The sequence below is a fragment of the Culex pipiens genome, chromosome 3 (genome assembly GCF_016801865.2).
Source record: "Culex pipiens pallens isolate TS chromosome 3, TS_CPP_V2, whole genome shotgun sequence".
Lineage (NCBI taxonomy): Eukaryota > Metazoa > Arthropoda > Insecta > Diptera > Culicidae > Culex > Culex pipiens.
Genome location: NC_068939.1, coordinates 45,435,733 through 45,461,758, shown reverse-complemented (window position 1 = coordinate 45,461,758; position 26,026 = coordinate 45,435,733). Strand labels below are relative to the sequence as shown.

Sequence of the window (26,026 nt, the reverse complement as noted above, 5' to 3'; positions counted from 1 at the left end):
TACGTTTACGGAAGCGGCTCTGCTGTGAGCAAAATTAATAAAAAGGCACCAACCACATAATGGTGGATTAAGTAACGTTTTTGAAAAAGCCATTAGTCAGGGATATTAAAAAAAAACCTTTTCAAAAAAAAAACTCAAGAACTGCAGAGCACCTCTGAAACAATATTTTTCCTTCTATTTTCTCTCGTAAACATTTATTTTTAATATATTTTTGGCAAAATTTTCGATATTTTCCACAAAAAACACTATTTTTTTAAACAAATTTTATTGTACTCCCCAAAAACAAAACAAAATACGAAGATTGAAAAATATGGATTTTTGGAATTTAACTTTTAGTGATAAAAGGTTAAATAAAAAAAAATGTTAAACTGCAACTTTGCCGAAATTCAGAAAATAAGTACTCAAGATACAGATTTTCATCGCAAGATCGGATCTCTGGTTGCTGAGAAAAAGAAACAGGAAAGTTGAAGTTTTCTAAGTCTCACTTAAACAGCCCGCATTTTCCAATTAACGGTTCAATTTTCAATTCTTGAAAAGATATTTTTTTCAAATATTTATGTGTTCAATTTTTGTATGGACAGCAGTCAAAGTTGTATGGAGACTTGCATGGGGGAATCAATGTTTATTTGTTTCTCTTTGGATAGGAAATGTCAACGATCGTTGATCACTGAAGTTGACATAATTTGTTTTGCAGAACAATGCCTGCATGCGCTACATCGTTATCTTATCAATCTGGAATGATTCGTCCAATTTTCTGCACATCATCGTCCCTCGCCAACAGGCTTAATGGTCAGCTCGTGCACCTGAACCCGGGGTGGCGTTCCGACCGCGTACAGCACGGCCCCGGCAATGTCCTCCGGTTCGAGCAATGGTGCGCCCGAGTCTCGCAACGCTTGCGAAATCATTTCCGTGTTGACGGCACCGGGGCTGATGCTCTGAAGATTTGAAAATTTGAACATTAAAATGTTACGAAAATAGTGACTTAACGAACCGTTATTTTGATCTTGGTGCCCTCCTGTTTGAACTCCTGCCGCATGGTTTCGGTGAGCGCCGTAACAGCGTACTTGGACGCACAGTACATGTTCATGTTCGGCAGGGCTGTACTATGGCCTGCGATGCTATTAATGTGTACAATGTGACCATCCACCGATCGTTTCTTCATCGATTGGAACGCCTCCCGGGTGCAGAACACCAGTCCCATCACGTTGGTGTTCATGATCTCCCGCAACTTCTCGGAATTGTCCGTATCCACGAGCTTAGTCTTGATGAAGGTCGCGGCATTGTTGACCAGAACGTCCACACCTCCGAACTGTTCCTCGATCCAGCGGAACGTTTGCAAGATTTCCTCCTCCTTGGACACATCGCACTTGGCCGCGTGCAGTCGATCCTTGGCCGAACCCTCCAAGTCTGCCTTCAGCGCTTCGACGCGTTCAATGCGCCGTGCCAGCCCAATTACTACCATTCCGGCGTTGGCCAGAGCCTTGGCGGTGGCCGCTCCGATTCCCGAGCTGGCACCGGTTACGACGGCGATCTTTCCCTGCCAGCGGTCCATGGTGCAGTGGTGATAAGGTTATGAGTCCGTCTGCTCAGCGCCGAAGATAGCTTGAGACTGACTTGTGAGTGGACTGATAGCGATAAGCAGAGCAAAAATGTATGGTTTTGTGAATACAGAATGAGTATTTAGTTACACCCAAAAAGAAAACTCATTTGAAAAATAAAATCAGAACTGTTTGATTCATTGGTTTGGAGTCATTCTATCAAATATCAGTATTTCTGGAGTTTTTTTTTAAGTTTTTGCTTTTTGGGTGTTTTTTAATACCCCTGACTCTAGGCGGTTTCAAAAACACCCAAAAAGCAAAAACTGAAAATTTGGTGTATTGGACCTTTTCGAAAAAAAACTCCAGATTTGCTTGATATCCTATTACCCGACGATTAATTTATTTTTGTTTACATAGGCATTTCGGAAGTTGTCGTACAGTAGTTTGTTGTATTCACACGAAGTTATTATTTTTGCCTTCCTCACCTTCCTGAGGAAAGGCTATAAAATCTCTTGAGAAATGAACTATTTAATTTAACATCCTAGACCCATCTTCACGTATACATATCGACTCAGGACCAAAATTCGAGCAAATGTCTGTTTGTTTGCGACTCAGTATGAACTTAATTTGATCCATCGTTGGATGCATATGCATAATCAAAAGAACTTTCAAGTGAGCACTAAAATTGCATCCAATTTGATCGATCCAGTTACGAGTAATTTGGAAAAACGTTAAAAATCTTGCTCTGAGCGGGAAGGGGTTAATAGAACATAAAACACCATGCGTCTCCAGCAAAAGCTACTGGGAACTCATTTCGATGGAGAAGCAAGGTAGGGTAAATACACCCTTTCTAATCAAACACCTATCTTCGTCATATGAAGAGTTTGATGCTCGATTAAAGCTCCAAAAATACTATTTAGGCTATAAACTTACCAGCAACAGCACCGCCTCAAGTAAGCATGCAAATTTATGCCATTTACAGGGATGCCACATGATTTTTTAAAATGTCTGTTAAAAAGTCTGTGTATGTCTGTGCATTCGTCTAAAATTCAAATATATCAATTTTTAGTCATAGAAATCCATCAAAAATTGTGTTTTAAGCATTAGAAGATTAACGAAATAAGTTTCGATTTATATTTTTACAAAATATCAATTAAATGAAGTTTTTAAAAAGTCTGTGCACCTCAAAAAATGTCTGACACAAGCTCAAATGTCTGTGAAACACAGACAAATCTGTGTATCTGGCATCCCTGGCCATTTACTTGCCAAAAAGATCAAATTTAATGCACTTTTGATCATAATTTCTATTTTGCGAGACCATTTCTCATCATTATGGTGGCACACACATCCACACACAAGATGAGGAGTTAACTGCTTAACGAAAGTCGCCATCAATATCTTTTCACTTGCGCCAACGATTTAAAAGCGCTTAAGATATGAAATTGCTTCCAACTACCGGCCACATGTTCTTTTGAACATTAGTTAGTTACTCACTTGAAAAATAATCCCGAAACATGTAAATAATTAGCAAGCGCCATCAACAAAACAAACGCGCCAATGAATTTTGACGTTTGAATTTTGACGACCCATTCCAATCAAAAGCTGAAGAGAACCAAGCGAGAAGCGAAGGCAAATAAAGAACAAAGGGTGGCAGCCAGCACTACCAGCAGCGCCTGTTGGAGTGAGCCAGCGATTCCAGGAAATTTTCTCTATAAATGCTACTTTTTGTGAGTGTTTGTTTAAAATTTTATCAATTTTGGCAGCTCTAAGCAGACCCAAAAGAGCGTTGGAAGAAAAAAAGAACTAAGCTGAAAATAGGAAAATGGGTGTGGCCCAATGCACTCGACTGATTAGAATGTATCTGGGAAATATTTTTTTTAAATGCTTGTTAAAGGAATAGCATAACTTTTAATAAAAGTGAAAATAAACAGAAATGTTCACAAAATGTTGCTCTACTCGTTGGTGTACTTGGTTTTAGTAAATATCAAGGAACACTCCAGATTCTCCAGCATCATTCAAACACGACCGCCTATTAGGCTTAAAACGGGTATATTTCCCCTACTTTGGGTTCGATTGATAATCCAAACCATAAATGTAAAGTAACTTTTCAATTTTATGAGTCTGTTTTTTTCTTCAATTTTTATTAGTTTTAATATAAACCAACAGCTATTAGAAATCACTTAAGTGCACATAACCTTAGATAGGACCACAGACTGTGATGGGACTATCAGCTCCATAAGATTTTGACACTTTTGGACTTTCGGGGAAGGTCTTTCAAACATTTATCCATAAACGGGTCACATTAGGGATTCGGACATAATTTTCATCAAAATACTTGTACTGATCCTCAGATTGGAAGAATCGCTTCACAGTCTTCAGCAAAGTTGTTTCAAACGAGCAATTAGCTCGTGAGGTAAAAGTTTTGAAAAGATTGAAAGATGTTGAAGGGATCGAACCAAATCATTGGTCATGATCAAGGGCGCCCATTTTTACGGCAATCTTATGAAATTCAAATGTCCGAAAAAGGTACAACTGATAAGGCACGCGCGTTATCACTAAAACTGCTGGTAGCATATATTTAGCCCCGCCAAGTTCCATTCGACGTTTAGTCAATCGATAACATTCAAACATCTCCCAACACAATGGATCGCTGGGAGGGTAAGGTCGCCGTCGTAACCGGTGCCAGCTCGGGAATCGGAGCGGCTACCGCCAAGGCACTGGCCAATGCCGGCATGACCGTGGTCGGGCTGGCACGCCGTTTGGAACGGGTCAAGGCGTTGAAAGACGAGCTGGAGGGACCGGCGAGGGGTCGTCTGTACGCGGCCAAGTGCGACGTGTCGAAGGAGGAGGAAATCGTTAAAACTTTTGCTTGGATCGAGGAACAGTTTGGGGGCGTGGACGTGCTGGTGAACAACGCGGGGATCTTCCGACACACCAAGTTGGTTGAAGCGGACAACTCGGAGAAGTTGCGGGAGGTGATCGATACCAATGTGATGGGACTGGTGTTCTGTACGCGGGAGGCGTTCCAGTCGATGAAGAAGCGATCGGTTGACGGACACATTGTTCATATTAACAGCGTGGCAGGGCATAAAGCAAGTTTACCCAACACGAACATCTACGCGGCGTCCAAGTTTGCCGTTACGGCGCTCACGGAGACCATGCGGTTGGAGTTTAAAACGGAGGGAACCAAGATCAAAGTAACCGTAAGTCTAGTCGTTGATTGGTTCTGTAATTGGATCAAACTCACAGAGACTTCTTATTTTCAGAGTATTAGCCCGGGTGCAGTTCGGACGGAGATCCTTCCAGAGGCCATCATCAATTCTGGAATTCCATTGCTGGAAGCCGAGGACATTGCCGAAGCCGTTCTTTACGTCGTCGGAACGCCACCCCGGGTGCAAGTTCACGAGTTGACGATTAAACCAGTATGTGAAAGCTTTTAATCTGGAATAATAATAAAAGACTACGTTGAAATATGTATATTTTTAATAAACCAATTTAGAAATTTTCTCCAACGGGTCTGATGGTCAGCTCGTGAATCTGTACCCGGGGTGGAGTGCCAACGGCGTACACTACAGCTGCCGCGATATCCTCAGCCTCCAGCATTGGCAAATCTTGGTCTTTTTGCATTTCGTTTGGCACCATATCCGTTTTCACCACACCGGGACTGATGCTCTGCAATTAATAAATTCATTAAACTGAAAAAAAAACACAAACCGTTAGAACCACCAACCGTGACCTTAATTTTGGTTCCCTCTGCCAAAAACTCTCGCCGCATCGTTTCCGTAAGGGCCGTAACGGCATACTTTGAAGCCGGGTAGATACTCAACACCGGAAGATTCGGTATGTAATGACCCACCACGCTGTTGATGTGCACGATGTGACCATCAACGGACCGTTTCTTCATTGACTGGAACGCCTCGCGACTACACAGAACAAGCCCCATCACGTTGGTATCGATCACCTCCCGCAAATCACCAGTATTTCCCGGAGCGACCAACTTGGCATCCCTCAGAACTCCAGCATTGTTCACCAGAACGTCCACCCCACCAAATTTCTCCTCAACCCAGCGAAACGCCCGAAGAATGTCCTCCTCCTTGGAAACATCGCACTTGACCGCGTGCAGACGCTTCCTGGTGGCTTGGTCCTTCAGCCCATCCCTCAACGCCTCCACGCGTTCAACGCGACGTGCCAGCCCAACCACGACCATACCGGCGTTGGCCAGGGACTTTACGATGGCGGCACCGATTCCGGAACTTGCACCCGTTACAACGGCCACTTTACCTGCCCAGCGATCCATACTTTGGAGACAATATCGTACAACTTCAGCGACGAATGATTGAGGTGGGAGTGTAGGGAGAATTAATAGCGGCAAAAACTTCTGTAATCACTGTCCACTTGAGGCGTTACATCAACAAGTTTGTTTGAATAGAACACCGCCCATGACTGAGCACAAATGAGAATTTGATTACGCAATAGCTATCATATGTGAGAACCCTGTTAAAGCGTGATGCATTTTATTTTATTTTTTAATTATACACATACTAAATGTAGGAGCTGAAACAATTCTTAAACTACATGATACATACACCTAAGAGCGAATTTATAAGAAAACTTGAAATATACAGTATGTAAAAAAGTATTTACACCCCTCGGGCACTATGCACATTTTGTGATGAAACATGTAAACAATTTAAAGTTTGACAGGAACCTAGTACTACGTTTTGTTAAGAAACTCATGCCAGACATTTTGCTGCAAAAAGCTCATGAAAAGATGGTTTCCATAAAAAGTTATATAACAAATACTAGGGGAAATATACCCATTTTAATCACTCTAAGCCGTTCGACCAATTCTCATCACTTTTGCCATTTTCCGCTATTAAATCAAAATTTTCAGATGTATCAACAATGGAGAATTGCTTGCTCACTTTTCTTTAGGCTATTTATTACTTTGGAACAGTCAAAAACACTTTATGAAAGCTGTAATTCATGATCAAAGTGCTGATAGGCTGATAATAGAAATAGGCTGAAAAAGGGTATAGTTCCCCTATTACGAAAATAAAAAAGGTGCAAAAAAAGTTTGTACACCTTTCGAAAAATTAACATAAATAATGTTATTTGTTAACAAATCACCATAAATCCAGTCTCCCAACTCCAAATAGGCATCCTTGACTGATTAAAAAAATAATTTGGATTGATTATTGATTGATTCTATATAAAACTTATCTAAACTTAATTTTGCAAACTTAAAATTTAACTAAATGTCAATATATTACCATAGAATTGCTAAATAAACATTTTGGAGTGGGTATAACACCGTTTTGGGGGTATTTGTATCGATAGAATAGATTTTTCGTTGGAGTTTCGTACCAACCCGGAATTACGTCGTCGGAAAATCCGCCGGCATCTGAACAGGTCCACAATTGACAAGCCAACCTATGTGGCATCAGAAAGGGCATAACATTTCCGATCTTTTGATAACCATACTTCCAGGTTTTCTATAAAACCCACGTTTTTAAATACCTAAGCAAAAACGTTGTTATGGTTTCGTTTGAGCAACCTGCCAAAAATGTATGGAATTTCGTAATTTTTGTTCTCGTGGATCAAACTTACTTTTTGCCCAGGTATTTAAAAACGTAGGGTATAAAGAAAACCTAGATGTTTGGGTATCAAAAGATCGGAAATTTTATGCCCTTTCCGATTCCACATAGGTTGACTTGTGAATCGTGGGACCGGTTCGGATGTCGGCGGATTTTCCGACGACGTAATTCCGGGTTGGTACGAAATTCCAACGAAAAATCTATTCTATCGATACTAATAACCCCAAAACGGTGTTATACCCACTCCAAAATGTTTATTTAGCAATTCTATGGTAATATATTGACATTTAGTTGAATTAAAAGTTTGCAAAATTAAGTTTAGATAAGTTTTATATAGAATTTCCAGAGTTATATAAACTTTTATACTAAGTAGTTAGTAAACTTTATATTCAATCCAAATTATTTTTTGAATCAGTCAAGGATGCCTATTTAGAGTTGGGAGACTGGATTTATGGTGATTTGTCAACAAATAACATTATTTATGTTAATTTTTCGAAAGGTGTACAACAGGGGTGACCAAAGTATGGCCCGCGGGCCAAACGTGGCCCGCGAGTTGATTTTTTGTGGCCCGCGGACCCTTTTTGAATGATCATGTAAAATGGCCCGTTGACCATTTGTAGTGAGTTATAATTTTTCAAATGAAATTTTATTTAAGAGGCAGTATTTGTAGATTTAGCTCGGTTTGTTCTAGAGGTCGTATCGAGGTGCTCCGATTTGGATGAAACTTTCAGGGTTTGTTTGTCTATACATGAGATGAACTCATGCCAAATATGAGCCCTCTACGACAACGGGAAGTGGGGTAAAACGGGCATTGAAGTTTGAGGTCCAAAACACATGAAAAATCTTAAAATTGCTCGCATTTCCGTAAAACTTCATCAATTCCAACTCTCTTAGATGCATTCGAATGGTCTTTTGAAGCCCTTCAAAATGTGCTATAGACATCCAGGATTGGTTTGACTTTTTCTCATAGCTTTTGCAAATTACTGTTAAAAATGGATTTTTTTAAAACCTTAATAACTTTTTGCAACAGCCTGAAACACCCATACTCCCATAGGTCAAAAGTTAGGGAATTTCATGGACTATAAGCCTACGGTATTAACTTTTTGGCCAATCGCAGTTTTTCTCATAGTTTTGCGATTTTTCTATAACAAACATTTTACAACGTTGGTTTTTGTCCTGTAGGCCGTCATAGCGGCACTTTTTGGTCTCAATTTTGACATATTCGGAATCCTGAGGAAATTTTACATTAGATTGAGATGTTGGAGTTATGAATTTGAATAAGAAAAAAATTAAATAAAACATTTATGAAAAAAAGTTAGATTTTTCATACCCTGTGTTCAATACGTCAAATGCTGTATCAAGTAGGCGAGTATCTGCTTTACCCCTAATCCGACAAAATGTTAAAAAATATTTTAATTCATTCTAAATGGCATTTTTTCCAATCAAATTAACAATTTCAATACTTCAAACTTACGTGAAATTGTCCGAGGATTCCGAATATGACAAAATTGAGACCAAAAAGTGCCGCTATGACGGCCTACAGGACAAAAACTAACGTTGTAAAATGTTTGTTATAGAAAAATCGAAAAACTATGAGAAAAACTGCGATTGGCCATAAAGTTAATACCGTAGGCTTATAGTCCATGAAATTCCCTAACTTTTGATCTATGGGAGTTTGGGTGTTTGAGGCTGTTGCAAAAAGTTATTAAGGTTTTAAAAAAATCCATTTTTAACAGTAATTTGCAAAAGCTATGAGAAAAAGTCAAACCAATCCTGGATGTCTATAGCACATTTTGAAGGGATTCAAAAGACCATTCGAATGCATCTAAGAGAGTTGGAATTGATGAAGTTTTACGGAAATGCGAGCAATTTTAAGATTTTTCATGTGTTTTGGACCTCAAACTTCAATGCCCGTTTTACCCCACTTCCCGTTGTCGTAGAGGGCTCATATTTGGCATGAGTTCATCTCATGTATAGACAAACAAACCCTGAAAGTTTCATCCAAATCGGAGCACCTCGATACGACCTGTTTCACATCGGTGAAAAACTCGCTCTTAAAACTTTTTTATTCTATTTTTTGCTGGTATAAACCAAATGATTTATCCATATTTTGATCCCCATTTTACGACACAAATATTTTGTTCAAAAATCTTTTTATTCGGGATTCAAATTCATTACGGTTTGATAACGAATCTGATTGATTACCATTTGATTCAGGCAGGCAAAATGTTGAAATTGGAGAAATAAGACCGTTCCAAAATTTTACAAAGCTTTTTTTCTGTCCAACCCTCCCCCACCCGGCTCGGCTCGAAAAATAAAAGACAAATAATATTTGAAAAAAACTTTAAAATTTCAATGAAAATTTAAGAACAATTTTGAGCATGTTTGGGTTTATTCAAAACTAATTTGAATGAAGTGTTTTTACGTTGAAATGCTTTTTTTTGGAAAATAATTATTGGTAATCAACTGTGCTGGGTGTATAATACATTTTCTATTTTTTTATTGACATGTGGATATTCTGGCTTGTAATTTCATATTTTTATTTTTCTGTCTTCACTCAATCATGGCTAGAGTAGAGAGACAAAAACTTTTTAAAATATTAGCATCGGCACTAATTGTGGGAAAATAATTTTGCAACGATTTTTCAATAGTTACACTAAAGATAAAATTACACCGTTACATAAATTGTTCATATTTCATGTCAACAATTTGAAATATAAAACACACTTCAAAATTTCTATGAATTTCAACTCAATACAAATTTGTAAAACTGTAAATTTTTGATTGATATTTTTTTAAAATAATGAAAATGTTCAAAAAATAACAGAAATTTCCAAATACTTTATACTTTTTTAGTATATTTTAAATACAAATAATGTAATGTAATTTTTTAAATAATCTTTTTTGTGCGTTTGGCCCGCAAGCTCTTTTGAGCTTAAAATTTGGCCCGGCTTCCAAAAACTTTGAGCACCCCTGGTGTACAAACTTTTCGAAAGGTGTACAAACTGTTATGGACCCCCTTTTCCTATAGTGGACCCGGGTCCACTATAGGAAAACTGTTATTTTTATACCAAATTTCACCGATATTTGATGTTTTGATGCATGGTGTAGGTCTAATGATAGATATAATTAATAAAAGATGAATTTTGCTCACTTTTCCTCATAAACAAATATGTTTTGTTAACAATTTTGGCTTAAAACAACAAAAAACCTAACAGACATTTAAACACATTTATTTCCGTAAAGGATCAGAGAAAACGTTTCAAAAACTACTGTAAACATAAAAATGATTAAAAAAGTAATTTTGATGCATTTTTTCATATTAATTACATATACAATTACAAATAGTTGACCGAAACAAAACAATAGATTTGTTTACAGTTACTGATAAAATCACGCGTGTTTATTTTCCAAATATGTTTTGTTATTGATTTATCATTATAAAATATCATTTCAAACTTCAATTTTGATGTTTCAGTTAAGTACAATTAAGTATAGTTTTGATTAATTATAAATTCTTACGGCTTCAGCATTTTTGATACTTTTAACATGAAAACAGCTATATTTATACTCATAATTGAAAAAAATATGCAATCAGGTTGGTTACAACAAGCATTTATTGTATGATTAAGAGAAACTTTTGCTTAAATACACAGTTTTCTTCATTTTTGAAGGTTAAATTAACAGGGGTCCACTTTTGGAAAAGTTTGGATTTTCGTTGTTCTATATTGGACCCCCCTAATTTTTGCTTGAAAACGAAGTTTTATTTTAGTAAAGCTACTTAAACTTACATTATTAAGACTTGCTGAAGTCAAAAAATGATTGGATAGCTAATTCAATCATAAAATATAAATGCAGTTTTGTTGCGAAAATGCTAGTGGCCTTGGCAGATTTCAGGTGTCGAACTCAAAACACTTATTTTGGTGAAAAGGGCAATTCAATGTTAGTCAACATTGTTTGAAATGATGCTGAACAGGCCAAATAAAAGATTTGTACACAACAACATGCTTGAAATTGTGATTTTATTGAATTTTTCATCAAAAACCCTTCAGAGGGTCCACTATAGGAAAGGGGTCCACTAATGGATAACGTACCCTATTTTTTAAATTAAATCTAACCAAAATCTATACATTAGAAAAAAAATACAGTTCGTATTCGATTACACTCAAACCGCGATGGTTTGACACTAACTGTTGTCAAACGAACGGGGTCACTTTTTAGTTTCACGCCCCTTTTACACGGAGTTCACACACACTACCAAACGTTTGTTTTGATAGTGTGCGTGAGCGCCGTGTAAAAAGTGACAGTTTGTCACTTTTTAGTTTGACTTTGACCAACCAACGGGGTACAAACTAAAAAAGTGCCAAACGAAAAATCAACCACCTGGGGCAAAAAAATATAAAAATATTAAAATTGAGGCGACATAAACTTTAAAAACGTTACTTAATCCACCTTTAGGTGGTTGGTGCCTTCCTCTCATTTATAGTGATTTCAATCCCCCTAGAGTGTCCACATGTTTATGGATCTTCCCTAACGTTCGCAGCACCTAAGAGGTCCTAATAAAAATAAGTGATGAGTAAAAAAACCAGACTAGCTACAGACTTTTTGTCAAGTTTATACAGACACGGCCTTTGAGGAAAATGGCATCCCTCTACACGGCTTTTTCGTGGCGATCAGACCCGAGTAGTTGAGGTTATGTGATTTCAGACCATTTTTTAAACTGCTTGTAATTTAAGATAGGTAAGTCAGATCTTGAAAATTCTTACTCCACCTAAAAGGTCTTCTCATATGCTTTCTAAAAATATATAACATGTGAGGATTTCATGAAAAAAAAACACCCTTTTTACCATAATTTTAATTTAATATGAAACAGTTTTTTCAACATAACTCTTTAAATACATGATAATACTGCATGAATTTAAATAGCAACTTAGGGGACGTTAAGACGGATCGATTAAAACCTTTCCGGCCAAAATCGGTTGAGCCTGTGACGAGATATTCCAGTGACATTGATTTGGTACACATGTCTACATACAGCCAAACACACATACATTTGCTCAGCTGGTGATTCTGAGTGGATATGTACAAATGAAGGTCTAGGAGGTCTAAATAAAAAGTTCATTTTCCGAGTGATTTTATAGCCTTTCCTCAGTAAGGTGAGGAAGGCAAAAAATATTTGCAACGGCTTTATTCAAGAATTCATGATTAATAGATTTTATGAATTTAGGGATTTAAGATTTTGAAAATTTAAGAATTTAAAAATGAAAAATGAGTTTTGAGAGCTATTCATATAAAATGATTGATTAGCCTAACAAACCAGCCATCAAAAGACACAAATTATTGCACATACTAAATTCGCGAAAAATGGACTTTTTCTTCCAGTTTTTGTATGGAGATTAGGGCGGATTGTCGCAAAACTTCGAAAAAATTTAAGAACGGTTTTTTTGCTCATAATGAAGTAAACGAGAGAGAAAAGCCATAACAATAATAATTGAGTTTTTTTTATGGCAAAAAATCCAAACAGATGGAATTAAAAATAAATTAAATTTTATATTTAAAAATGCAAATTAAAACTTTCATAACGCAGTTGTTTTAAAAGAAAACTGGATAACTTTTCTTTCGAATTAAAATACTCTTCATCAACAACATAAGCAATTTGTAAAATGTAGAATCTACATGCGATAAATTTTATTTTTATTCATATTTTCCTCTATAATCATCTTTTGGTTTCCAAAGATTTTTATTCTCTTATTTAAAAACTCTCTCCAACTGGCTTGATGGTCAGCTCGTGCACCTGCACACGTGGTGGCGTGCCAACGGCGTACAGCACAGCATCGGCAATGTCCTGCGATTCCAGCATTGGGAATTTCCCAAGTTCCTTCATTTCATCGGTGATAATCTCCGTATCCACCGCTCCAGGACTAATGCTCTGTAAATTTGTCAAATATAATTTTTCGTTTGTTTGGCGAATGTTGAATAAGTACTTACCGTAACCTTAATTTTTGTCCCCTCGGCCGAAAACTCCCGCCGCATGGTTTCCGTAAGTGCCGTTACGGCAAACTTGGACGCCGAGTAGATATTCAGACCCGGAAAGTTTGGCACGTTATGCCCGGCAATGCTGTTGATGTGCACGATGTGTCCATCAACCGATCGCTTCTTCATCGACTGGAACGCCTCGCGGGTACACATGACCAGCCCCATCACGTTGGTATCGATCACCTCTCGCAACATCGCGGTATTTCCGGGCGCGACGAGGGAAGTCTTCCTCGCAATACCGGCATTGTTGACCAGCACGTCCACCCCGCCAAACTTCTCCTCAACCCAGCTGAATGCCTTCAGGATGTCCTCCTCCTTCGAAACATCGCACTTGACCGCGTGCAGACGCTTCCGGGTAGCCTCGTCCTTCAGATCATCCCTCAGCGCTTCCACGCGTTCAACACGACGAGCCAGCCCAACCACGACCATGCCGGCTTTGGCCAGGGACTTGGCAATGGCGGCACCAATTCCGGAACTCGCCCCCGTAACAACGGCCACTTTACCTGTCCAGCGATCCATCGTTTAAAATTGGCGCTTGCAGAATCAGACTTCCGACTTGCTCAGAATAAGACTTTAGACTGGAGCGTGATGCGTGAGTCGGTGTTCATATCTGGACGCGGTTTTCTAGTCGTTTCGCCACTTGAGCGCTATTCTCTCACGTTGGGACATTTGTTTAGATTGATTCGCCAAATGACTGCGCACAATTTTAAAATGATGACGATGGGTTGGGTTGGGTACCATATTAGGAGTTTTGGCTGCGGTGCTCAAATAATAGGACTTATTATGATACCTGCTTTATTCCTCACGGCTAGATCTACCGTAGTTCTACACCAAACATTTTTTATTGGACTTTTTAAAAACAAACTCCGAATTTGTAAAAAAAAATACAACTAAATGATTATTGTATATAACTGAATATAACTGCCCTTCTACGCATAATTGTCCCATGTTCAAAAAGGGCAACTGAGAAAAACGCGATTGAAATTTTGCGATCGATTTCCCGATCGTAGGTCCCTATTCGCCCTATTTGTCCCTAATCACCCCGGTTAACATTTTATCCCATCCTTATTTGTAATCCTCTTGTAGGTAAACAGGTAAACAATATGAAATGCTTCACAAAACTCATGATATCGTGCATGACAATACTTGGTGGGACAATTATGTTCAACGATGGGACAAACAGACTTGGTGTTGTTTTCAATGATTTCTGAACAAAGTACTAGATTTTGTGTGTTTTCGGAAAGTATACGTAAAACTAAACTTTAAAATGATAAAAACTCAGAATCGTCCAAAAATGGCATGGGACAATTGTGCGTAGAACGGCAGTAAAATACCGTCAACAAGGGTGACAGAAATTTGTATGACCCAATCTCACCCCCAGACCCAATGTAACCCCTGATGACGGTATTAAAGTCGAGAACAGAACACTGATGAAGTCTGCAAGTAGTAGACGAAATACGTATCTGTCAAGATATCAAAAATATATAGCCGAATTAAAAGGAACAACTCGTCTCTTTGTATTCACAGTAATGCATTCTGCTAAAACGCTCAACCAAACCACAAGTATTAAAGCTTAAAGCTAACCAGTGTCACCTTAGCTATCAATGGCCGTTGTTATTTTGTTCTAACCCAGGGCTGCTCAACCTCCGGTTGAGCCAGATCCGGCCAGCGAAGCCATTTTATCCTGCCCACGACTCGTTGAGCTAATGGATAGCGACGGCTTTTTGAAATTATTCAATGACCGGCAAAAAAAACTGATTATTGCCTTTGTGGAAATTTGATTTTTTTTATATATTTTTGTGTGTGAGGAACTTGAACATTAAAAAATAATTGCAATGCCAAAGTATTTTTAAATACTTTTCATTGCAATCGATAAAAACTACTATTACAGTTCAGACTCGATAATCCGAAGGTCTTGGAAAAATTTAACTTTGGATAATCGAACCAGCGAAAAAAAAATCGTTGTATTAAATATTTTTGATTGTCTAGTTTAAGTATGAGCATGAGCATGAGAGACCACCCATGGTTGTCCTTCTCCGTTGCTGAACAGAACCGTAATATCCTTTCAACACTACTGATCATAGGCTTCGACTATCAAGTGGTATTTCCCTTATCAACAGCATGTATGAATGCGCCGAAAAGATAAAACATCATGATTGCTAAAACTAAATCAGTTGCGAATAGGTAACAGTCATTGGCCACCAACGGCGCCCGCCATGTCAGTTTGTAGATCTCGATTTTAAGGGACGGGAATGTTAGTTAGCGCAGGTTGCTACTAGGGCAGCTGATTTACTCTGTGCTTACACCCCACAAGCGCCAGGAACCGGAAAATTGGTTAGTAGGATAGGGATAGAAGATGATGATGCGACCCAAAATCATAGTGTTTGTTGAAAGGTATTATATTTTATTCTCAAGGCAAACAATCGGTTGCTGCGGATGAGACATTTCCCGTTTAACTGTTGTTAAATTTTTTGAAATGGTTTAATCTTAGACAGCCGGCTGTGGAAAGATAAAACCAAATAATATTTATTTATAAAATGAGGTGTTAAACGCAATGCTGCAATGATAGCGTAGTCTGATTTTTAATTATATAATCATTTAGGGGAAATTCTCGTATCTTTGGCAGGTTAAGCTCTCGCTCCTAACTCCATCCAATTTGTTGATTTTCACTATTTAAACAACTAATTTTGCAAAACTTATGATTGAAACTTTCTTGCTCACTTCTTATTCAGCAATTTATCACCCGATTTCAGTTGAAAACGCTTTTAATTAGCTTTAATTGAATGTCAAAGTTCTGACCTGCCAACATTAGAGGCACGCTGGAATTAGATGCTGTTCCCCTAGTTTATGAATTTGTTACGGAATAGACGCGACGAACTCAATCATCAAGTGCCTTCCGATCTTCTTTTTGTTAGCTAGATAAGGTATTGATTTTCGTTGCCTCTCGAGCTACGATGCTATGGAGAGGGCTTAACACACAAACAGCCGACGTCGAGCCCTCCGAGCTACTGAGCTATGGGAAGGTCTTTTCAACACAAAAAAGACTCGCGCACCACACGACGTTCTTGATGAATCAAAATAATTTTGTTACGCGATAAACCTAATTAACTCGGATCGTTTTTATCGAAAACTATATCACAATTCACGACAAAAATGCGAAACAAAAGGCACACAAAAAAAATCACTTTTCACTCCGAATATTTTTTTACGACCACGCGCTCCCTTTGCCAATTATGCACTCTATTTTTGATTGTCGAGTTTAAGTATGACCCCTAAACTACGCTAAAGTTATACAAAAATTTTAAATCCGAGATGGCGGCCAAAATAACAGAGATGAAATGTTGTAAAATGCATTTTGTTATTTAATAAGCAACCAAATATTAAAATTTGGCTAAAATGGGGTCGCAGAACTCGAAATTGATAAAAAGCAAGAAAAAAAAAGTTACTTAATGGTTGGTGCGTTTCTCGCATATTGTTATCGAAATATCTGAGATCAGGCCTCAAAAAAAGTTTATTAAAAGTACTTATAACTATTGATAGGATTATCAGGTCTTCAATCTTTTAAGCCTGTTGGAAAGGTCTTTTGATTACCTTTCCAACGATGGGTCGCATGACAGATCGGTACAACTTTTTCATTAAAGTATTTGAGATCCGGCCTCAAAAAAGTGTATAAATAACACTTAAGTGCTCATAACTTTTGATGGGGTTGTCAGATCTTCGCGTTGGAAAGGTCAAATACCTTTCTAACAATATATAGCATGACGAGTTTTCTCACAAAAACCACCCTTTTTTACAATATTTCAAACTACAGCCAAATCGTATTTTTAGCATAACTTTTGAAGTACTTTTCTAAACTTCATAATATTAACTAGGGTCTTGTGGAACCCCAAGACGGATCAAATGAGACCAACACGGTCCAAATCGGTTCAGCCATTCTACGAGTCTACGAGGTCAAATAAAGAAATTCATTTTTCGAGTGATTTTACAGCATTTCCTCATTGAGGTGAGGAAGGCAAAAATCGAAAAAATGGTTCGTAATTCGATTTTTCGAAGTCCCATAAATATCTTTGGATAATCGAGTCTGGACTGTACAATAAATATTTTTTATATATATTTTTATTTTAAAATAAAAGTAAAATATATGACCTTATATACAAAACTTCTTTTATTATTATATGATTTATTTGTGTACTGGTGAACTTTTCACAAATATTTGTAATTTCTGTTCACATTTTTTACGTAAAATTACTCAAAAAAGAGATAATATTCAGCCAACCAAATGTTCAACCTTCCAAAATTCAACTTTTCTTGTCTGTGAAAATAACAGTAAGGTTATTATTATTATATTTTTTTCCAATTTCGTATTTTTAATAATAATCTCTAAACACTTAGAACTATTAATTTTTCTTTAAAGATTAAATAATACCTAGCTTGGAATAGTTAAACAAAAAGAATTTATGAATTCAAAAATTTTAACAAAATCTGCAAAAATTAAATAAATATGAAATGTCGAAAATTAGTTATACTTACTGGAGTTTTGTTGTTTGATCTTGACTTATTTTCAACATTTTTTTTATTGATGAATTATTAATAATTTTTTATGTTATTTTTAAAATGCTTAGCAATAAAGTAATTTTTAAAATATATTCATTTTCATGAAACTAAAACTATGTTTAAAATAAGTTAATTATTCCAAATTTCATGAAGCGACCAAAAATGCAAAAACTCAGCATTTGCGTAACCGTTACTCACCGATTCCTTATCTCAAACAAAAAGTGCGATACGTAATAATGATAAATGAAGCCTAATAGATATACGAGGTACAGGTTGGTAGAACAGAGTTATAGGCGTAATCCATAAAGTACGTACGCTCTTAGGGGGAGAGTTACCGTAGGTGTGACAAGATGTGACGAAGGGGGGAGGGGGGTTTGCGAGACTGTGACGTCACGCTAGGTTGTTTTTTTATGATTGCATCGTTTCTAACATTGTTTGCTTACTATTATTTAGCAGTATCACATTATAATTTATTATATAGTCACTTTTTCAATATAAATAAATGCTTTGAAAGCAGGGTGTTCATAAAAAAACTGCTATACAGCAATTCCATTTGCAAAGAGCCTGAACCGAAAAAAGTTCTCCCATAGGGCTCAACATTTTTCTGGGGGTTCCTTGGCTAAAATAATTAGACCCGTATTTTTTTTTGTTTGGCCATTAGAGTGACCTACATCGTGCTAGGGTGGTTCGAAAAATGGAAATTTTCGTCATTTTTCGCAAAAACCACATTTTTTAAAAAGTCATATCTCCGTGTCATTTCATTCGATTTTAGCTGTCTTAGACGCAAAAGAAAGGTGATTAGTTTGGCTATTTGAGAAAAATAGTAAAAGTTTCAAAATTTTCGTAGTTAAAATACGCACTTTTTGGTACCCAAACATGTATAGGTCATCGCTGAAATTTTTAAGTTATCGCAGTTTTAGCGAAAAAAGTTGTTTTCTTGCCGAATTTTTTTGCGTCGAAAAACTCAGTTTTTATTTTCAAAAAATCATATCTCGGAAACGTACGGTTCGACATGTTCCGACAATTTTCCGAGAAATCCGATGAAAATATTTTCAGACATAGGCTCTTTGGTCTAGACACGGTCAAAACGCCATTTCAAGTTTTCAATTTTGGCCGATTTTTGCGTGACATACTTTATGGATGACGCCTAAGGTGGGTTTATTTTGTTGTGGTTTTTGGCTGAAATATTCATAAGGAGAAAACAATTCCTAACGCTTCAAGATGTTCTCAGGTCACGATTGGGCTTTTTTGTCAACCTCCAAAGAGCAAAACTCGCATAATAAAAACAAAATAGTTTGTAACGGAATTCAAGTGATCAAATGAAAAAATTGGTCAGTTGTTGTATGCTGTTCTAAGTTTGAAGTTTTAAGACAAAAATATATTTTTTAAATATTTTTCTCAAAAATCTTTTATTACATCATTCTATGGAAAAATATCAAATTAGTTAGCTCTCATCAACCTAGTAAAAGCGGTGTGATGTTCTTTTTTGCAGTATCACTTCAAGTGATATTCTAAGTAACGGGTGTGATTTAAGAATACTGCGAAGTCATTATAAAATCAAAACCTTTGAAGGTGGCAGAACGGTCAATAATAGATGTGCAAATATAGCAAAGTGGCGTCACGCTAACTTAAACCAGTTGACGGCAATTTATTCCCATGCAAAGCCTGGTACAGACTTGACGTAATTCTCAAACAACTCCAAACGATGGATCGCTGGACAGGTAAAGTGGCCGTTGTTACGGGTGCGAGTTCCGGGATCGGCGCCGCCATCGCCAAGTCTCTGGCCAGCGCCGGCATGGTCGTGGTTGGACTGGCACGTCGCGTTGAACGCGTGGAAGCACTGAGGGATGACCTTGAAGACGATGAGTCCCGGAACCGCCTGCACGCGGTCAAGTGTGATGTCTCAAACGAAGAGGACATTCTGGAGGCGTTCCGGTGGGTCGAGGAAAACCTCGGCGGAGTTGATGTGCTGATCAACAATGCTGGAGTATTGCCGGAAACGACGCTGGTCACACCGGGCAATACCGAAATTCTTCGCCAAGTTATGGACATCAACGTGATGGGGCTTGTGCTGTGCAGTCGGGAGGCGTTTCAGTCGATGAAGAAACGCTCCGTCGATGGACACGTCGTGCACATCAACAGCATTTCCGGCCATACCGTGCCGAACTTTGCCAAGCTGAACATGTACTCGGCGTCGAAGTTTGCCGTGACGGCCCTCACGGAAACCATGCGGCGGGAGTTTGCAGCCGAGGGGACTAAAATTAAGGTCACGGTGGGATTCTATGCAAGCTGCATTGTGCGAGCTAGTTTTTAAAGATATCTTATTCACAGAGCATCAGTCCTGGTGCGACCGGTACCGATATTCTGCCGCCCGAAGTAAAGGAGGTCATGCCGTTGCTAGAAGCGGAGGATATTGCGGCAGCGGTTCTGTACGCCGTCGGAACACCGCCACACGTTCAGGTTCACGAGCTGACCATAAAGCCCATCGGGGAGTTTTTCTGAACCGTTGAACAATGATTGTAATTTGTTTATTGAAAAAAGGCCACAAAATACTCACTAGGATGTAACAAAAAGTGGGCATACTAAGCCCAAATCCAAAATATGAACTTGATTGGACGTAACAGGAGCTGGCGCTCTGCCCTTCAATTTTAAATGGGATTTAACCCGTAAATATTTTTTTTCAAAAATGTCACTTTTTGAGGCATTTTGGCCACTGAAGCGTTTATTTTCAACATCATTGGCGTGTAGGCCAGATCCTTGCGCATCTTTTGGTATATATAACATTGAAACTTGGAGCAAAAAAAAATTACGGGTTAAATCCCATTTAAAATTGAAGGGCGGAGCGCCAGCTACTGTTACGTCCAATCAAGTTCATATTTTGGATTTGGGCTAAGTATGCCCGGAACCGGAACAAACCCTTGAATGCCCGCCAAAAATTCATTTTTGTTACACTCTAATACTGACTCTTATTGCACACTTAGCACTGTCAAATAATTGTTAGTCGAATTTTAGGATAACACGTTTTGCAAAAGTTGAATAAAAAAGCATACTTAATTTGTCTTGCTCAAAGAGGTATGGTTATGATTCTGCTCTGAAAATGAACTTTCTTTAAAAACACACACACACACACACACACACTCTGAGACCCACCTTCATGTAATGTATACTTATAAACTCCGAATTGAAAACTAAACAAATACCTAGTTATCAGAGTGTGTTTGTATGTCACAAAAATGTAGCAAAGTTTTCTCAGCACCCATTTTTATTTTGAGGCATCATTTCTTTTCACTTTGATTGCACACACACAACCTCACGCAAGATGTGAGCTTAACCGCTTCACGAAATTCGCCATCACTATCTTTTCACTTGCGCTAACGTTTTCACATCGTTTAAGATATGAAATTGCTTCCAACTACCGGCAACATGTTTAGTCACCCACCTGAAAAAACATAATAATCCCGAAACATCCGAAATTCGTAATTGTCAGTGTAAGAACGGGCCTTGACCTATCTTAGTCTAGCCCTTACACCTACATCTCACCCTTGCTCTGAGTCAGTACGAGCAACACGCTAGAACACGCTTTGAGTGTTCGTGCCAGGCAATCACACCTTCTTTTCTGGTGTGGAAAAGTACTTAGATATAAGAGAGCAGTTAATAAAATTAAACGATGGATAATAAACAGAAGAAGCAGTGAAAATAAAAACAGGAGATAGATGGTAGCTGAAAATGAAATGAAGAGACACCCCGTTCTGCGACGTACAAGTACATCTACAACAGGTGACTCAACATGCTGCGAATCAAAACAATACCGTCTACAATAAGCCTGCCCAACCTTTTTGGCTCAATTTTCACATTTTTTATCGTCAAAATAACAATTGTTAATTTTTGCCTTCCTCACTTTACTGAGGAAAGGCTATAAAATCACTCGAAAAACGAACTTTTTAGCTAGACTTCCTAGACCTACCTTCATTAGTACATATTGACTCAGAATCACCAGCTGAGTAAATGTCTGTGTGTTTGGCTGTATGTAGACATGTGTACCAAATCAATGTCACTGGAATATCTTGTCACAGGCTCAACCGATTTTGGCCGGAATGATTTTAAACGATCCGTCTTAACGTTCCCTAAGTTGTTATTTAAATTCATGCGGTTTTATCATGTATTTAAAAAGTTATGTTAAAAAAACTGTTTCATATTAAATTAAAATTATGGTAAAAAGGATGGTTTTTTCATGAAACCTTCACATGTTATATATTTTTAGAAAGCATATGAGAAGATCTTTCTTTTGGATTGAGAATTTTCAAGATCTGACTTACCTATCTAAAATTACAAGCAGTTTAAAAAATGGTCTGAATTTACATAACCTCAAATGGTCCCGACTGATCGCCACGTAAAAAGCCTTGTAGAGGGATGCCATTTTCCTGAAAGGCGGTGTCTGCATAATCTTGACAAAAAGTCTGTAGGAAGTCTATTTTTTTTTACTCGTCACTTATTTTTATTATGACCTCTTAGGTGCTGCGATCACGTGAGGGGAGATCCATAAACCATGTGGACACTTTAGGGGATTGTAATCACTTTATAAATGAGAGGAAGGCACCAACCACTTAAAGGTGGATTAAGTAACGTTTTTCCTGATTTATTTGATGGGATCGGTACTGGTACATAACTTTGACAAAAGTTTGGAAAAATATTTTTGCAATTCGTTTTTATGTAAGTTTTAAATGAAAAACTGGTCTGGCCCGCGGGCCGTATTGATTTTTGACGTATAATGTCAATAAAAACGACCAGTATAAATATTTTTTCAAAATTTTGGCAAAATTTTGTTCAATGGTCATTAGAGAACCGATTCCATGAAATAAACTATGAAAAAATGAACAATTTTCAATTTGACGATCAAAAATATGAAAATTGAGCCAAACTGGTTGGGCAGAATGTGAAAATTGACCCTCGCTGGTCAAAGGTTTCCACAGGCCACCAGCTAGGTTACACATTGTCATCATGATGACTAAACCAAGCCAACGTGGCGGTAAGTATATCAGGGTTGTTACGGAAAAGTCGAGAAAAAAATCCGCGCCAGATCCGCGCCGACCCCAAAACCAAATCCGCGCGAAATTCACGCCATATAAAAAAAATCACGACAAACATAGAAGAAAGTAACATAATGAATGAAATTTTAAACAAAAAATAATAATGCAGAAGGCATTTGGATCAGTACCATTGATCAGTTGTGGATTCATATCCCACCTGTACCAAATGAAACCATTTTTGCCATTTCTGAAACAATATTAGCATTTTTTGCAACACTTTTAATATCGTTGCTTTAAAAACAAATTCAGGAAAAAAATTTAATTCAAAAATTTAAAAAAATTAAAACCATAAAATAAATCACCAGATTATAAAATCTAGGGATTTAGTACTTGATAATTCTCGCCAAAACTTTACTCTGTAAAATCGATACACGAAATTTCTATTATTTTCTTCTCTAAATTTGTCTAAACTAAAATATGACTCCGAAATGATCCGAACTAAGAAAACGGGAAAAAAATCAAAATTTAATAATTTAATAATTTAAAAATTTTATAACTCAATAATTCAATAATTTAATAATTTCATGATTTAATAATTTAAAAGTTTAAAAATTTAATAATTTAATAATTTAATAATTGAATAATTTAATAATTTAATAATTGAATAATTTAAAAATTTAATAATTTAAAAATTTAAAAATTTAATAATTTAATAATTTAATAATTTAAAAATTTAAAAATTTAATAATTTAATAATTAAATAATTAAATAATTCAATAATTTAATAATTTAATAACTTAATAATTTAATAATTTAATAATTTAATAATTTAATAATTTAATAATTTAATAATTTAATAATTTAATAATTTAATAATATAATAATTGAATAATTTTATAATTTAATAATTTTATAATTTAATAATTTTATAATTTGATAATTTTATAATTTTATAATTTTATAATTTATAATTTAATAATTTAATAATTTAAGAATTTAAGAATTTAATTATTTAATTTAAAAATTTAATATTTTAATAATTTTTTAATTTAATCTTTTAATAATTTGATAGCTTAAGAACTTTCTTAAAAAAATAAAAATTAACCAAAAAAAATCAATTGTAATATTTTCGTAATTTTTCAATTAATAATTCGTACTTTTTTACGTTTTTTTGAGTCTGTAAGTTTTGTCAATTTCAAATTTTGAATTCTGTTTTTTTTATTTCAAATTGCTAAATTCCAGATTTCTTATTTTTAATTGTAACATTACATTTCGCTTTTATACGGAGATTTTAGCAGATTTCTAAGTGGATTTTGTCATGTTGTGATAATTGGGAATAGAATCAATTCTACCTGGATCAGAGTGGCAACAGAATTTTAAATTTTTTCAATAAACCAAAAATTTAAAAATTTAAATTTTTATTCGCAATTCGCAATTTTCAGTGTAAGAACGGGCCTTGACCGATCTTATGCACCAGGTTCCCGACGAACACGCACTGCCCTTACACCTACATCTCACCCTTGCTCTGAGTCAGTACGAGCAGCACGCTAGAACACGCTTTGAGTGTTCGTGCCAGGCATGCACACCTTCTTTTCCGGTTACGCATTTTAACTCGGCCGGGGGTGGTACATTACGTTGGGTTTGATGTAAGTATAAGCGCCTAACCATTTATAGTGTGCCTATCAATTTTCATTAAAGCGAAAACTGTTTTATTTTAGTTTGAATTCAAAAACTAATTGTTATTTTACTGTGTATTGTTTTCTCCTTAAATATTCCCTAATGTTAAGTCGTGTTTATCTGTTGATATTTCTTATGTCGCGGTGTTTTGTTACAATTTTTTGAACCTAAGCATGTTATTCAAAAATTTATCAAAAGTACAATAATGTTATGTGTGTGACTTTAACCATTCAATATATTGAGTAAGGACTCAAACCTTACTTGTTTGAAAAAAAGGGCGTAGATTAAAACAATAGACAATAAAGGAAAAAGCATACTACATAAAGTTCGCTACTGAAAGAATAATTGTATGTTGAAGGAAAGAAGAGTAAAAGCTGTATGAAGTAGATTAAAAATATAGGCAATAATTTATGAAAAAAGCTTTGTGATAAAGGATAAATAATATCATATAAGCTTAGATAGCATTTAGAAGCCGATTAAGCCGATTAAAATAATATTTTAATTAATAAATAAATGAGACAATGAATAAAGAATACTTTATATATGGACAGGAATTAACCCGAGAATTAACCTCGTTCGCATATTAAGGAGATCAGTTTTTGTTAGGGAAAACACATAGCAGTTAAAACTGGCAAATTGAGTAGAGGAGACTTGAAAGATAAGTGATACAGAACTAAAGTAGTTGGAGATAATAAGAAGAGATACTCCGAGATGCGATGTTCTAGGTACATCCACAACAGTTCGTTCAACATGCTGTGAATCAAAACAATACCTTCTACAATCACAAATCACTTCCCTTTCCCACATTGCCGCTTTATAATGTAGTCCATGCTCTGCAAAGAAAGGGATGTTAGTAAAATATAAACACTATAAAATAATGATACAGTTACTTGCGGGAACCTGAGTGATATCAGGGTTTCTGATGTTGTTGCTGTTGTCTCCAGTGTGATAATATCACTCCGAAGTGGTTGTCGTGGTGCAATCGTTCTCCAACCGTAGTCCCAGACAAGACATGAAAATGAAAACAAACAAAAACAAAAAGATGCATTAGTATATGAAAATAAGAGAAACAAAGGATCATGCAATCAAAATAAAATGGTGGATAGTAAACAGAAGCCGAATTAGAAAATCAGTAATAGGTACATAATAAAGAAATAGAAGATAGATAGTAGCTGAAAGTGGAAAGAAGAGAAACCCCGTATTGCGATGTATCAGGTACATCCACAACAGTTAACTAAACATGCTGTGAATCAAAACAATACCGTCTACAATCTTCCCTTCCCACATTGCGCATCCCTTTCTTTTGGCCGTCTCGACTCTGACCCTCGCTGGTCAAAGGTTTACGAGTTCGTTTCCACAGGCCACCAGCAAGGTCACGTGTTGTCATCATGATGACGAAACCAAGCCAACGTGAAGGTAAGAAAATGGGTAACTTGCAAGGAACCAGAGCAGCTGTTTTGACCAAGGTCAGCTAACAGCACTACGGGTGTAGTTCCGCTCCTTCCAGGATGTTCCTCACCGGGTGTCAACCGAAAAGGTATCATTTCACCCTTGGCCTGCATTTAAAAATTTAAATTTTTATGTTGAAAAAACATAA

The 26,026-nt window shown here is 36.6% G+C and overlaps 5 protein-coding genes across 5 annotated transcripts; 2 read left to right on the top strand and 3 right to left on the bottom strand.

Annotated features, from left to right (window-relative positions):
• Nucleotides 1–607: 607 nt before the first annotated feature.
• Nucleotides 608–1,615, bottom strand: LOC120420108 (farnesol dehydrogenase-like). The gene is made up of 2 exons (XM_039583055.2): nt 992–1,615; nt 608–935 (listed from the first exon to the last, which is right to left on the bottom strand). The coding sequence occupies exons 1-2, from the start codon at nt 1,550–1,552 to the stop codon at nt 762–764; spliced, it is 735 nt and encodes a 244-aa protein (XP_039438989.1). The 5' UTR covers nt 1,553–1,615; the 3' UTR covers nt 608–761.
• Nucleotides 1,616–3,750: 2,135 nt separating this feature from the next.
• LOC120420109 (farnesol dehydrogenase-like) lies at nt 3,751–4,990 on the top strand. Its single transcript, XM_039583057.2, has 2 exons — nt 3,751–4,741; nt 4,805–4,990. The coding sequence occupies exons 1-2, from the start codon at nt 4,181–4,183 to the stop codon at nt 4,976–4,978; spliced, it is 735 nt and encodes a 244-aa protein (XP_039438991.1). The 5' UTR covers nt 3,751–4,180; the 3' UTR covers nt 4,979–4,990.
• A 9-nt stretch (nt 4,991–4,999) lies between these two features.
• On the bottom strand, nt 5,000–5,881 carry LOC120420107 (farnesol dehydrogenase-like). Its single transcript, XM_039583054.2, has 2 exons — nt 5,269–5,881; nt 5,000–5,210 (listed from the first exon to the last, which is right to left on the bottom strand). Exons 1-2 carry the CDS (start codon nt 5,833–5,835, stop codon nt 5,034–5,036), a joined length of 744 nt encoding a protein of 247 aa, XP_039438988.1. The 5' UTR covers nt 5,836–5,881; the 3' UTR covers nt 5,000–5,033.
• A 6,902-nt stretch (nt 5,882–12,783) lies between these two features.
• On the bottom strand, nt 12,784–13,775 carry LOC120420114 (farnesol dehydrogenase-like). Its single transcript, XM_039583063.2, has 2 exons — nt 13,124–13,775; nt 12,784–13,064 (listed from the first exon to the last, which is right to left on the bottom strand). The coding sequence occupies exons 1-2, from the start codon at nt 13,688–13,690 to the stop codon at nt 12,888–12,890; spliced, it is 744 nt and encodes a 247-aa protein (XP_039438997.1). The 5' UTR covers nt 13,691–13,775; the 3' UTR covers nt 12,784–12,887.
• A 5,477-nt stretch (nt 13,776–19,252) lies between these two features.
• LOC120420115 (farnesol dehydrogenase-like) lies at nt 19,253–20,313 on the top strand. Its single transcript, XM_039583064.2, has 2 exons — nt 19,253–19,997; nt 20,057–20,313. Exons 1-2 carry the CDS (start codon nt 19,431–19,433, stop codon nt 20,225–20,227), a joined length of 738 nt encoding a protein of 245 aa, XP_039438998.1. The 5' UTR covers nt 19,253–19,430; the 3' UTR covers nt 20,228–20,313.
• The last annotated feature ends 5,713 nt before the right edge of the window (nt 20,314–26,026 follow it).

Excerpts from the sequence above, each read along its gene's own strand:
- LOC120420108 (XM_039583055.2), bottom strand. The coding sequence starts at position 1,552 with ATGGACCGCTGGCAGGGAAAGATCGCCGTCGTAACCGGTGCCAGCTCG. Across the intron at positions 936-991 it reads GCACCAAGATCAAAATAACG|AGCATCAGCCCCGGTGCCGT; the intron begins GTTCGTTAAGTC and ends TCAAATCTTCAG.
- LOC120420109 (XM_039583057.2), top strand. The coding sequence starts at position 4,181 with ATGGATCGCTGGGAGGGTAAGGTCGCCGTCGTAACCGGTGCCAGCTCG. Across the intron at positions 4,742-4,804 it reads GAACCAAGATCAAAGTAACC|AGTATTAGCCCGGGTGCAGT; the intron begins GTAAGTCTAGTC and ends TCTTATTTTCAG.
- LOC120420107 (XM_039583054.2), bottom strand. The coding sequence starts at position 5,835 with ATGGATCGCTGGGCAGGTAAAGTGGCCGTTGTAACGGGTGCAAGTTCC. Across the intron at positions 5,211-5,268 it reads GAACCAAAATTAAGGTCACG|AGCATCAGTCCCGGTGTGGT; the intron begins GTTGGTGGTTCT and ends TATTAATTGCAG.
- LOC120420114 (XM_039583063.2), bottom strand. The coding sequence starts at position 13,690 with ATGGATCGCTGGACAGGTAAAGTGGCCGTTGTTACGGGGGCGAGTTCC. Across the intron at positions 13,065-13,123 it reads GGACAAAAATTAAGGTTACG|AGCATTAGTCCTGGAGCGGT; the intron begins GTAAGTACTTAT and ends ACAAATTTACAG.
- LOC120420115 (XM_039583064.2), top strand. The coding sequence starts at position 19,431 with ATGGATCGCTGGACAGGTAAAGTGGCCGTTGTTACGGGTGCGAGTTCC. Across the intron at positions 19,998-20,056 it reads GGACTAAAATTAAGGTCACG|AGCATCAGTCCTGGTGCGAC; the intron begins GTGGGATTCTAT and ends TCTTATTCACAG.